Below are 12,722 nucleotides of genomic sequence, written 5' to 3'. Positions count from 1 at the left end.
GCTTACCCTGGACCTTACGGTCGGTAAGCCCAAGAGGCTCTGGGTCCTATACATGAAACATAAAGATGTTTGTCAGGCTTTCCCCATGTCCAAAATACCCAAAATCCAATCCATTAGGTGTGCCTGCCTACCTTCCCTTCACACATGCTATGTCACCCACTATGGCATATGCACCTATCAATTTCACATCTTTTCTATTTAATACACCATCCCCTCTAGCTTCTACAGTGGAATGGTTCAGATATATTGCTAAACTATAGTTTACCATTACAAGAACAAATCTCAGGCTCACATGCTCACTCTGCATGGCTGTGAGGGGCTTGCAAGTTCTCATTTCTGTTTTTAATTAACCACACCGTGTCATGTCAGCTGAACCTGAAAAAGTGTGAGTGGTTTTAAGTATGTTACGTTGAAAGAAACCGAGCTCAAACCATAGCTTAAGAAGTTGGGATGGTTTTGGGTTGTTTGTTGATACAACAAACAGTAGTTAAGATTAGATACAGCTTAGTTTTCAGGCATAGAGCAGCTAAACTCTGGTTAAACTAAGATGGAAGCCGAAGCTTCTGATCTTCATAATGACCATTGGTAGTGCCAATAAAAGAGGCATACAAGAAGACACTCAAATTACAGTGGTGCCTCGCAAGACGAAAAGAATCCGTTCCGCGAGTCTCTTCGTCTAGCGGCTTTTTCGGCTTGCGAAGCAACCCCATTAGCGGATTAGCGCTATTAGCGGTTTAGTGGCTATTAGCGGCTATTAAAGGTTTAAGGGATTAGAGGATTAGCTGCTAAAAGGCTATTAGCAGCTTAGTGCCTTAGAAAAAGGGGGTGGGGAGCGAAAAAAAATCACAGGAACTCGCAAGACATTTTCATCTTGCGAAGCAAGCCCATAGCAAATTCGTTTTGCGAAGCACCTCCAAAACGGAAAACCCTTTCGTCTAGTGGGTTTTCTGTCTTGCGAGGCATTCGTCTTGCGGGGCACCACTGTATATAGCAGTGTTCCGAAAGTGGTGAGCAAGAGGCAACAGCAGGAGGATTTAAGATGTAAAACAGATATTGGTACCTGGCATGCTACATGTACCATCGCTATTGGAGATCCTGGGATCGATCGCAGGCTCCTCTTCCTCCTCCTTCCTCCTTCTGAAGCCAGCTTACCTTCATGGGGTGGGGGGAGTAGAGCTCCGGTGGGGGGGGGAGGCAGGAAACAAAAAGCTCTGTGTCTGCTCGCTCGCTAGTTCAAATGCAAGGAAAAGAATAAGAAAGGAGCGCACCCCAAACAGCGAGGAAGGCAAATAACAAAACACATGGGGGAATGCCCCCTTAGTGCTCCATGAGTTTGCTTTAAGGCAACAGCAGGGGAAAGAGAGGTGGAGTAAGGGCTTCGGGATGCTGACTCGAAGTCAGCTGAGATTTAAAGCAACAGTAGGGGAAAGACGGAGAAGCCCGGGCCATGCTCCTCAGATCTGTGTAAACTAATATAAAAATATAGTTTGACTTTTCTCACTTGTTTAGTTACTTGTCCATCTAACAACTATTTGGATCTGTCATGGTGATATCCAAACATAACTACTGTATCTGTGAAATAAAGTTCCATTTATTTATTTAAAATGACTTCGGAGGGTGATAGATCACTGCCAGTTTCTTATATTGGATTGTAGATCACACCCTACTTTGTCCATTGTCATTACAATAAGAGGTCTGAAAATAGTTTATTATAAGGAAATGCTAGTCAGACTGAAGATACCAGTAACCCCCTATTTCTCAAGCGTAGAATGTGGGCAGATTCTTTTTCCTGGACCCTATTCAGTGTTTAATGCTTCCTTATATATATAAAAAAATCATTTTCTAGCTTCATTAGTAACAGTGAATGGATGGCAATTGCAAATACAGTATTAGGCGAACTTGGCAGTTTTAGAGTTTTTGGCTTTGTTTTCTAAATACAAGTAAAACAAACATTCTAAATGAGATCACACTGTAGAGCATCAGAGATTTTCTGTGTGCAAACTGCAAATTGCCAGGTGCAGATTACCTTAATTTGCACAGGAAAAATTGAAACAGAAATTTAAAAGTTTCTGGAAAACCAACAAATGTAAATACCTAGATAATTCTAGAATAACTTTCTCTAAACTTGACTGCTGTTCCATTTCTAATTTCATTGAGGATGATGATTTGTAGATATGGGATCCTGGCTCCAAAATAAGGAACTACACTTGAAGTTGGAACTGTTTATTCTTTGAATTGAGGAAGACATGCTATTTTTTTTTTATGTAGTCTTTTCTGTTCTCTCCATGTGAAATCATTAAGGAGCACATTAAGAACAATTCTCTGTATTGCAGTAGGTTTTTGTTGGTATGTTGCAGATGAAATATTAAACTGGTCCTGGGCAAATAGTAGGTGTCTCAGTGAAGACATTTTAGTCCACATACTGCAATAGTCCTGAGATGGAAAGCTGAAATTGTATATCTTCCATTGGTACTGGAAAAGAAAAAAGGGGGATATATTATGTCTTTAAACATTGCATGTATCAAATGTAGCAAAGAAACTGGAAGAGCTGAATTTGAGTAATAGACATGTTTCTTGCAAAGCTCCCAGTTTTTTTCTATAGAGTTTTCAAATTGGATCAAACTTTTCTGTAGTTAAAAAAGTATATCTTTTTCAGTATCTAATTCTCTAGCCACAGCTTTGTCCATAAATTAGTGCAGGTTAGTGCCTGATAGGGCCAAAATACTGCATTTCCCCTGACGTTGTATGCATATGGAAGTCTGCATAACATTCGGGCAATGCCTTCTTATATCCCAGATAGAGTATGTAAGTCTCATGACATCAGTGGAATTACATCAGCATAATTGCATCTTTATGATGAAAGATTAATCCAACTTTGTATAGTCGTGAAACCTATATTTCCAAAGAGTTGCTGCTGCGCAGAATAGATTGATCCCAACATAAGCATCACATAACATTTTTATTTCTGAGAAAGAATGCAATTGGTGGTTTGTTATTGTCTGTTTTTGTTAATTTTATTCTGGTGTTTGGAGACCTCAACAGAAAAAAAAAGGGATAACCTGAAGGCAGGAGCTGTGAAGTGGTGAATCTAAATGTTCCACATATAGAGCAGGAGTGGGCAAGCTTGCTGGAATTTTTTTTTGGGGGGGGGGGAGTAGGTTTTTTTGTGCTTTTAACAGCTGCATGGTGGGCAGAAATTAAATAGGAAATTACACTATCAACAAACATCCTGGCTCACCATAGAACATCTGTCATTCATGGTCACTGGTCCAGATGGAAAAGAGATACTTCCACCAGCTCCAGTCTGGTTGCTAGCGTGGATCAGGACAGATGTGGTCTCTTGACACCTCCTCTTCGTTGCCCTCTTTGCTGTTAACCTTGGCTGCTGCAGCTGCAAGATTTGCTGTTGCCAGGACTCTGCATTCTAGGGGAGCTCGAGCTGACATTGTCGCGGGGACAATCACCCGCGGGGACACGGGTGGCGCTGTGGGTAAAAGCCTCAGCGCCTAGGGCTTGCCGATCGAAAGGTCAGTGGTTCGAATCCCCGCGGCGGGGTGCGCTCCCGTTGTTCGGTCCCAGCGCCTGCCAACCTAGCAGTTCGAAAGCACTCCCGGGTGCAAGTAGATAAATAGGGACCGCTTACCAGCAGGAAGGTAAATGGCATTTCTGTGTCACGCTGGCCACGTGACCCGGAAGTGCTGGCCTCTGGCCTCTTGAGTGAGATGGGCGCACAACCCTAGAGTCTGTCAAGACTGGCCCGTATGGGCAGGGGTACCTTTACCTTTTTAAATAAAACAGCCCAATACCATTGCTGGAGGAGGTGTTAATGGTGTCCACACTGGGGAAACCATTTGCCTTAATTGAGTTCTATTTAGGATAAATGGGTCTTTTTGGAGTAAAATGTAACCAAATAAGACTCCAAACTGTGATATCTGTTACTTCAGGCATTTCTTTTAGAAAGTTATTCAATTAAAAGGTATCTGAAAAGCTAGTCGGGCTTTTATTTTTATTTTTTTAAGTGTTCCAAAGCAGAGGGATGGCTTGCTGTTGCTTTGAAAGAATTCTTTTTAGTACTTCATTTCATGAACATTACAACAAATGTTGTATTGGCATGATATGGGGGTGGCATCTGTCCTAACCTTAGTTAAAGGACCTGCTGAATCAAGCTAGTAGTCTATCTAGTCTAGCATCCTGTTCTCACGTTGGCCAACAAGCCGCTGGTGTTCAGAGATATACAGTGGTACCTTGGGTTACATACGCTTCAGGTTACAGACTCCGCTAACCCAGAAATAGTGCTTCAGGTTAAGAACTTTGCTTCAGGATGAGAACAGAAATCGTGCTCCCGCAGCGGCAGCGGGAGGCCCCATTAGCTAAAGTGGTGCTTCAGGTTAAGAACAGTTTCAGCTTAAGAACGGACCTCCGGAACGAATTAAGTACTTAACCACTGTACTGCCTCTGACAGTGGAGATAGAACATAGCCATTGTAGCGATTAGCTGTTGATAGCTGTATCCTCCATGAATCTGTCCAGTCATCTTTTAAAACGATGCATTTTTTTGGTGCTCATTTCCTCCTGGGGGAGAGTCCCATAATTTAGCTCTATGCATTGTGAATAAGTACTTTTGCTATCTGACATGACATTAAACTTCATTGGCTTTCCCCGAGTTCTAGTGTTATGAGGGAGGGAGCAAAGCCTTTCTCTATCCACTTTCCAATACATTTCAGTGCCATGTATAATTTTATAAATTTCTATGATGTCGCCTCTTATCTTTTCTCTAAACTAACAATCTCAGGTTCTGTAACCTTTCCTCATAGGAAAGTTGCTTCATCCCCCTTCTGTTCATGCAGTGACATGTGGTCTCCTTCATTTGCCACAAGCAGTGTTGGTTTGCTGTGCTTTTAGATAATTAGAGATGGTGAGTGCTGAGTTTCCTCCTCTCCTTCCACTGTGGGTTCTATAGTTAGCTGTTGCAATAAGCTTATTTGTGTTAATTAGCTGGATGTACCTTTCAGCTAGCATCATCTGGGGAGTCTTCAGTCTGAGAAGTACATGTCTTTCCCTCTTTGATTGTTGTGGATCCTGACTGGTATAAGATGCTTCCCACCCACATTTTTCTAATCTGGGCAGCAGTGGCAAATGAGACTCATTTGGTGACCCAGATTTTTCCTTATTTTGTTTCATTGCCATGAAATTTTACTTAGGTATGGAATTAGATACAGTACTTGAGAAGCTTTTTTGTTTGCTTGTTAGAATGCAGAAATCCAGAAATTTAAAAGGCAGGCTAAACAGCTCTTCGATGCAGATTTGATAAGAACCTGGGCTTTCTTCTGGTGGAATAGATGCCTAGGTCAGATTATGGTCAAAGACACTCTAGATCAGTAGTGGTCTAAGGTCAGTCTTTTATAAAACAACAACTTGAAACCCACTAACGATCCAATAATATATGTGTTCAGTCTAGGGAGCAAGAGTGCATCCTCAGGCACTCTTAAGTGACCCCATGTTTGCACTCTTGCTCAAGTATGGTCTTGCTGGATCATATCAGTGCTTCCCTGTATCAGGAAGTGTTTAATACTTGACGTTTTGGTATGTTCTGATATATGCTATGAGCTGCCTAGAGTGGCTGGGGAAACCCAGCCAGATGGGTGGGGTTTAAATAATAAAATTATTATTATTAGCAAGATGCACCTAATCCAGCTGCCAGTGGTATCTTTTGCACATACATTATTATTTTTCATAATTCTTCTTTGGCTAGAGATGAAGAGGAGCAAAGATTCATGCAGCTCTCTGAAGTTGAGTCCTCTGACCTTTGGAATTCCTTCTACATCTCCAGCTGCTCAGATTTTGCCAGGAATTGCCTGCATACTTTCAAGCCATAGTGCTTTAATAGGTGCCGAATAAATGTAATATATAAATAAATGACTTTTATAATGAGTGCCTTTTGCAGTCACAAGGGCCAGGGACATTCTTTTAAAAAAATACTTAATACTTAATTTTTATTACTGTTGCATCATTTATACAGTTACAGATTTTTCTTTTCTGCAGCATTCTTTTATAATATAAAAAATTGAAAGTTGGGATTCTCAGGATGCTGAATTCTATGTTCTGAATGTGACTGCATAGCTTACACAACTCTGCTTATGGTCAGGACTGCCATTCCAATCATCCAGGATCCTCATCATGTCAGACACTCAGGGAGGATAGCCACTTGTTACTATAGGCATAGCATATGAAAACAGGCAAAGGGCAACTAGGTCAATGCCAGTTCTGTTTCTACACTTGGTAGGGGATTCCTATTGATTCACCAGAATAGAGCAAGTGCTTTGTGTCAAAGTAGTTTGGCTCAGTTGTTGAAGGTGCCATCAGTATGCTAATGATACTGAGCTCTGTTTCTCCATAACATCTGAATCAGGATTGGAATAGCCGTACAGGCCCCAAACCAGTGCCTGGAGGCAGTAGTGAGATGGATGAGGAAAAATGAGCTGCACTTGAATCCTGGCAAGATAGAGGCCGATAGTTCCCATATTTGATAAATTCATCAATTGCCTATCCTGGATAGAACTGCATTTGGATCCAGGGGTGCTTCTGGATCTAGTAGGTTTTCCTGCTGCATTTTTAAACCCTCTGCAATCACAACTTTACGCGCAGCAGCTTTATGCGCTTGGCTGAAATTGTTTTTTTAAGGGCAGGGTTGGGAGAGAAGGAGAAAAACATAAGGAGAGGCTGTCTGAACTCACTTGGAAGCCTCCAGAGCTTGCATGCAGCCTTCCAAGAGCCTGGAAAAGCAAGACAGAGGACTTAAGAGCTTTCCATGGCAGGAAAAGCTGGCATCGAATGAAAGCGCTTCATCTTGCTTTCTGGGTTCTGGAAAGTGCTTGTGCGGACTTAAACCTTGAACTAGGTAAAGAACTTTGAGAACTTGAAGAAGAAAAGTTACTTGATCCAGGGACAGTCCACAGATACACAGTGGTACCTCAGGTTAAGTACTTAATTCATTCCGGAGGTCCGTTCTTAACCTGAAACTGTTCTTAACCTGAAGCACCACTTTAGCTAATGGGGCCTCCTGCTGCCGCTGTGTCGCCATAGCACGATTTCTGTTCTCATCCTGAAGCAAAGTTCTTAACCTGAAGCACTATTTCTGGGTTAGCAGAGTCTGTAACCTGAAGCGTATGTAACCTGAAGCGTATGTAACCCAAGGTACCACTGTATTGCCCTATCCCTACCTCTTTTTCTTAGTGGTGACTGTTCTTGCTCAGGCTGCACAGAAAAAACTCCTTGGTTCCTGCAATTCATTCCAGTTGTACAGATAAATTGTAACTGATAGAATTCTACAGGATGTGGTGTTAGTGTGTGAAAACAGTCCAGATCCAGTGATCCCAGGTATGTACCTCCAGATGATGGAGATGTCAGGCACCAATCCTGTAGCTGATAGCCAGGTGGAAATTCCTGGCTAATTTTGGGCATTTAGGACACTGGTCAGCAAATGTTGACCCAGCTTATTAGCAAGCCTCTAATTGTGTTTGCTACCAACCTCCACTGGTTCAGGTTCTCTCCCCCACCAAAAAAAGTTCCAGTACAATTTGGAGAAAGCAAGAATTTCAGGGAAGGGATGTGAGCTTATTGGGCATTTTTTCTAGAAGCTTTTTCCTCAGATGAACTAAGGGAAATGGTGGATGCCTGGATCCAAGGAGAGGAACTTGTACACCTTGGCAAGAGTGCCAGACCTATCCACATACTGTATTTTTCGCCCTATAGGACGCACTTTTCCCCCTCCAAAAATGAAGGGGAAATGTGTGTGCGTCCTATGGGGCGAATGCAGGCTTTCGCTGAAGCCTGGAGAGCGAGAGGGGTCTGTGCGCACTGACCCCTCTCCCTCTCCAGGCTTCAGGAAGCTATCCGCAAGCCCTGGGAGCCCGTGGGAGTCGCGCCGGGGCTTCGGGTAGCTGTGCGCAAGCCACGGGAGGGCTCCCCCGGCTTGTGCAGAGCTGCCTCTTATCCCGAAGCCCTGGAGTGCTGAGCAGTCGCGCCGGGGCTTGGGTAGCTCTCTGCAAGGCGCGGGAGCCCGGCACTGGGCTCCCGCGGCTTGCAGAGAGTTGCCTGCAAGCTGAAGTCTGCGTGCGCTGAGTTCAGTGCGCCCAGGCTTGGCGCAGCTCTCCGCAAGGCGTGGGAGCCCGGCGCTGGGCTCCCGCGGCTTGCGGAGAGTTGCCTGTACTGGGGGCTAGGGTCGGGGGAAGCTCGAGCTTCCCCCGCCCCAGCCCCGCGCCTGGGGGGGAAATAAATTTTTTCCCCTTTATTTCCCCCCCAAAAAACTAGGTGCGCCTTATGGGACGGTGCGTCCTATAGGGCGAAAAATACGGTATGTGGTGCCTGTTGATGTTGTAGAATGCAGGCAAGGAAATTTTCCTCTATCTTAACTAGGTGGATAAAGAACTTGCTGTTTCAGGCACCTTTGTGGGGTGGGATGGGGTTGGCTGTTTCCAGTGTCTTTTAAGAGGGGAAAAGTTTTGTTTGACTTGCATTACTTTACCCTTTTTTTCACTCTTGTGGAGGCAGATCAAAAGTAAGCATTTACTTAGCAGGACTACCTACCTAGCTTCTTTACAAGATGTACAGGGAAATTATAGTTTACAATGCTTAGTTTTCTTGGACTACAGAGGCAGGGAGCCTTCCATATTAAGTACAGTCATACCTCTTGCTATGTTAGGTTCAGGTTACGTTCTTTCAGGATACGTACCGCGGCAATCCGGAAGTAACAGAACAGGTTACCTCTGGGTTTTGCTACTCGCGCATGCGCAGACGCTCAAAATGATGTCACGTGCATGCGCAGAAGCGGCGAATTGCGACCTGCGCATGCCCAGACGTGGGTTGCATTCTGCTCAGGTTGTGAACAGGGCTCCGGAACGGATCCTGTTCGCAACCAGAGGTACCACTGTATTTAAATAGTTTTGCATCCTGCTGCCTTTTGTTTTTATGCAAACGGATTGAGGAATTGCTTGGGGCTAGACTAGGTCAGGGGTCTGCAACCCGCGGCTCCGGAGCTGCATGTGGCTCTTTTACACCTTTACCACGGCTCCGGGGCGGATACTAGTGAGGGGAGGAGGCGCATTGTGCGCCCCGACACTCCCCACTGTGGCGGGCGCTGTACTGGCTGTGACGTTGCGTGGGGGCGGTGTGTGCGTTAGTCACGCACCGTCCCGATGTCACCTTCCCGCCCGCTGTCAGATTGCAGCTCCGGAGATATATTTGTTTTAAATGTCGCAATGGTTTTGCGGCTCCCAGTTTTTTTCCCTTCAGAAACGGGTCCAAGTGGCTCTTTTTGTCTTAAAGGTTGCAGACCCCTGGACTAGGTTGTGGGGAATGCCATCATCCCATAACTCTCTGCTGCCCTCTGCTGATACTTCAAGTGAATAGCATATTACCGTTTTAAAATATAATCCGTAGCTTTTATGTTTGCCAGTAGAATGATTTTGCTGAAATTAATTATGGCAGCTACTTCTATAAGGTGTTTCCTCGTGTAAAGTTACTCTTAACAAAAATCTTGGCCAACATGCCAAAGTAGATGAGGCACTGACTTGCAAATCTAAAGCAAATGAAACAGTTCTTTTCAGGTTGGTTGACGGTTTTTAAAATTCTGAGTGCTATTCTGCTGCCTCTGGTGTACAGAGCAAAATTGATACCAATCAGACTCTGTGATGCTCTGTAATTAGTATATTCCACAAGTTAAAGAAAACTACCAATCTTCCCTCTTTCTTAGCAGTGCATTGTAGTAGCTGTTAATGCATATTTTCAAAGGCAGCCTGTTCCAAAGACGAAGCTGAATTATTGTAATACTGAGATGACCCCAGAAGGCAGCCCCCCCCTTTCCTTCCTAGCAGTAAGACACCAGCAGCAACTCCTATTCACTGAGATGCTCTTGTTGAGGAGCAGTCGCCTTACCTTGCTTCATAGGTGAGCAGGCCCTGGACCATGCTATGAATACAGCCCCTCCAAGTGTCCCTCTTTTCCAGAGACATCCCTGATTTAGCAAAGCCATCCCAGTTTCTGATTTGATCCCGGAATGTCCCGCTTTTACTTAGGATGTCCCTATTTTCATTGGAGAAATGTTGGAAGGTATGGAGTTATTCAACTCCTGAGCAGTCGGAAGGCAATCCTGTATATTTTTTTATTGTTTAATGTTTTTTAAAAATATTTTTATACATGTTGGAAGCTGCCAAGAGTGGCTGGGGCAAACCAGTAAGATGTGTGGAGTATAAATAGTAAAATTACCATTATAGAATGGGGCGTCCCTATTTTTGTTGGAGAAATGTTAGCGGGTATGTGAATAACTGGGACAGAGCTGTTCAAAAGTATCTCTTTTGGTTAGTCTCTTTTCCCTTGAGCCACAGTATATCTTGGACAAAAGGCAGCGCCTTTCCTTGGATAGCTGCAAATTGTACTGTTCCTGTTTCCTCTGTCCTTGACTGAACCTAGACACATCAAAAAAGTGTTTCAGAAAAACACGTTGAAAACCTCAAAGGGGGAAATCACGTTGGCGAAAGACAAAACTCCACAGCGCCATCTGGTGTCACAGTGTTATTTGTTGTTGTTGTTGTTTAGTCGTTCAGTCGTGTCCGACTCTTCGTGACCCCATGGACCAGAGCACGCCAGGCACTTCTGTCTTCCACTGCCACCCGCAGTTTGGTCATATTCATGTTTGTAGCTTCGAGAACACTGTCTAACCATCTCGTCCTCTGTCGTCCTCTTCTCCTTGTGCCCTCCATCTTTCCCAACATCAGGGTCTTTTCCAGGGAGTCTTCTCTTCTCCTGAGGTGGCCAGAGTATTGGAGCCTCAGCTTCACAATCTGTCCTTCCAGTGAGCACTCAGGGCTGACTTCCTTCAGAATGGAGAGGTTTGATCTTCTTGCAGTCCATGGGACTCTCAAGAGTCTCCTCCAGCACCATAATTCAAAAGCGTCAATTCTTCACAGTTTTATAACACATATAAAATGTTTTTACTTTACTAATGTAGCCGAGTCCCTTGTAGCTTGAAAGGGCACTAACAGTGAGACCAGCAGCATGGTTAAATCTAAGATTGTTCACTTTGGGTTTAAAGTATGAAAAATGACAGTAATCTGGGAAGGTACCTCTGGGTGCAATGGGTCTTTTGTCAGGGGTAGGAATACGTTTTGCAGGCGACCTAACCGGGGAAGTTTAAAATGTACTGTAAAATGTTCTAATGCAGAAAGAAGCGATGGCACACCAAAACTTTTTCCTGTGCTTTGCATTCCCTTGTAGAGAATAAGAGGAAGTATGGTTTGTATAAATATAACTAGTGATTGTTTAAAATTAATTTTTAGCTACCTTGGGAATCATTTTTCTGAGGGTGCGGGATTTTTTAAAAAACCGAAATATTCACAATAATGGTTAGAGTTACTGTAATTGCAATGGGTGATACCCCATGTTAGCCATACTCCGCATGGAGCCACTGGAATAAATGGGCTTGAGTAGCCTAAATTCATAAATTTCAGTAGGTTTGCTCTTGAGTATTGCTGAATAATAACAACTTCATCTCTTATTTAATTTTAATTTTATACTATAACTAGAAGCTAGAATAAAATAAGTTGTCAAATTAAGAGTTCGCTTCTCCTCCCTGGAATGTGTCAGTAGATCTGCCACATTGCCCACCTCTGATAGCTGCATAAGTTGTGCAAATATGATTTCTTAATTTTAATAGTAATAATACTAATTTATGTTTTGTACCCTACCCCCTCTGACTGGGCTGCCCCAGCCACTCGGATCAGCTTCCAGCACTACATATATAATATTCCTACAACTGACAGTAGGTATTCTGCAATGACATTTTAAAGAATATCTCTAATAAGATTGTCCTTGTTCCATGTTGACTTCTTGGACTGCTAAAAATAAATAAACATTTCCCATTGGATGCATGAAACTAAAAAAGAGCACAAAAAGAAATGAATCAAAGGGGGTGTGGTGGTCTTCATTTAACTTTTATTTTTATCCTCTCTCACTTTCTTTGCTGTATAGGGGCTAAAAACTCACCAGCATGATGGGGTCTGAAAACCCAAGTCCACAGAATCCCAGCTGTAAAATCATGACGTTCCGTCCAACACTAGAAGAATTCCAGGACTTTGGAAAATATATTGCTTATATCGAATCCCAGGGAGCTCACAGAGCTGGACTTGCTAAGGTGAGTTTAGTCTCAGTGGTCCAGGAAGTGGTCCCAGCTGATCTTCTTATGGTCTGTGACGGTAAAGGGTTTAATTGGTAGGAGCTTGATCTTAATTGGGATTAAAGTAAAGATCAGGGATTGTCAACCTTTCGGTCCTTCAGTTGTTAAATTCTGAGAGGGTTGTGCGTACCAGTCACCAAATGGTTGCCATTGAGACATGGGAATTCACAAAATGGCTGCCACATCTAAACGAGGGTGGGGATAACAGAACCACAAAATAGTGCATATGTGAAAGATTTTTTAGAAATTATTTCTTTTTACATTTCCACTACTTCGTTTGAAATGTGGGTTTAAATAGCGAAAGACGTTTCAGGAACCTCCTGGAACAAAGAGCAAAATCCCACTTAGCTCTTGATTCAGGACCTCCTGCCCAACCTTCCCAAGAGAAAGATGTGTAAATGACACTCACCAGGTAGAATTTTGGTGTGTAAAGAGCAGGAAACCACAATAGAAAAAGCCAAGAACCACCTGAAAGCAAAACACACCCCTATCTT

At 43.4% G+C, this 12,722-nt stretch overlaps 1 protein-coding gene across 4 annotated transcripts in view; it reads left to right on the top strand.

The window, feature by feature from the left end:
* Nucleotides 1–12,722, top strand: part of KDM4B (lysine demethylase 4B) — a 200,640-nt gene that overhangs the window by 16,000 nt on the left and 171,918 nt on the right. For 3 of the 4 annotated variants that reach the window (XR_014506678.1, XM_083421415.1, XM_083421417.1), the window contains exon 2: nucleotides 12,024–12,186. Coding sequence is in view for 2 of the 4 variants with exons in the window: in XM_083421415.1 (XP_083277541.1) it covers nucleotides 12,043–12,186 (144 nt within the window). In the remaining 2 variants the exon portion in view is untranslated. Of the gene's footprint in view, nucleotides 1–12,023; nucleotides 12,187–12,722 lie in introns of those variants that run through there. The other variant, XM_083421416.1, reaches the window with a different exon arrangement.

This window comes from Podarcis tiliguerta (assembly GCF_965153285.1).
Source record: "Podarcis tiliguerta genome assembly, chromosome: 18".
Lineage (NCBI taxonomy): Eukaryota > Metazoa > Chordata > Lepidosauria > Squamata > Lacertidae > Podarcis > Podarcis tiliguerta.
The sequence above is the reverse complement of the archived record's forward strand: the minus strand, read 5'-3'. Positions and strand labels throughout refer to the sequence as shown.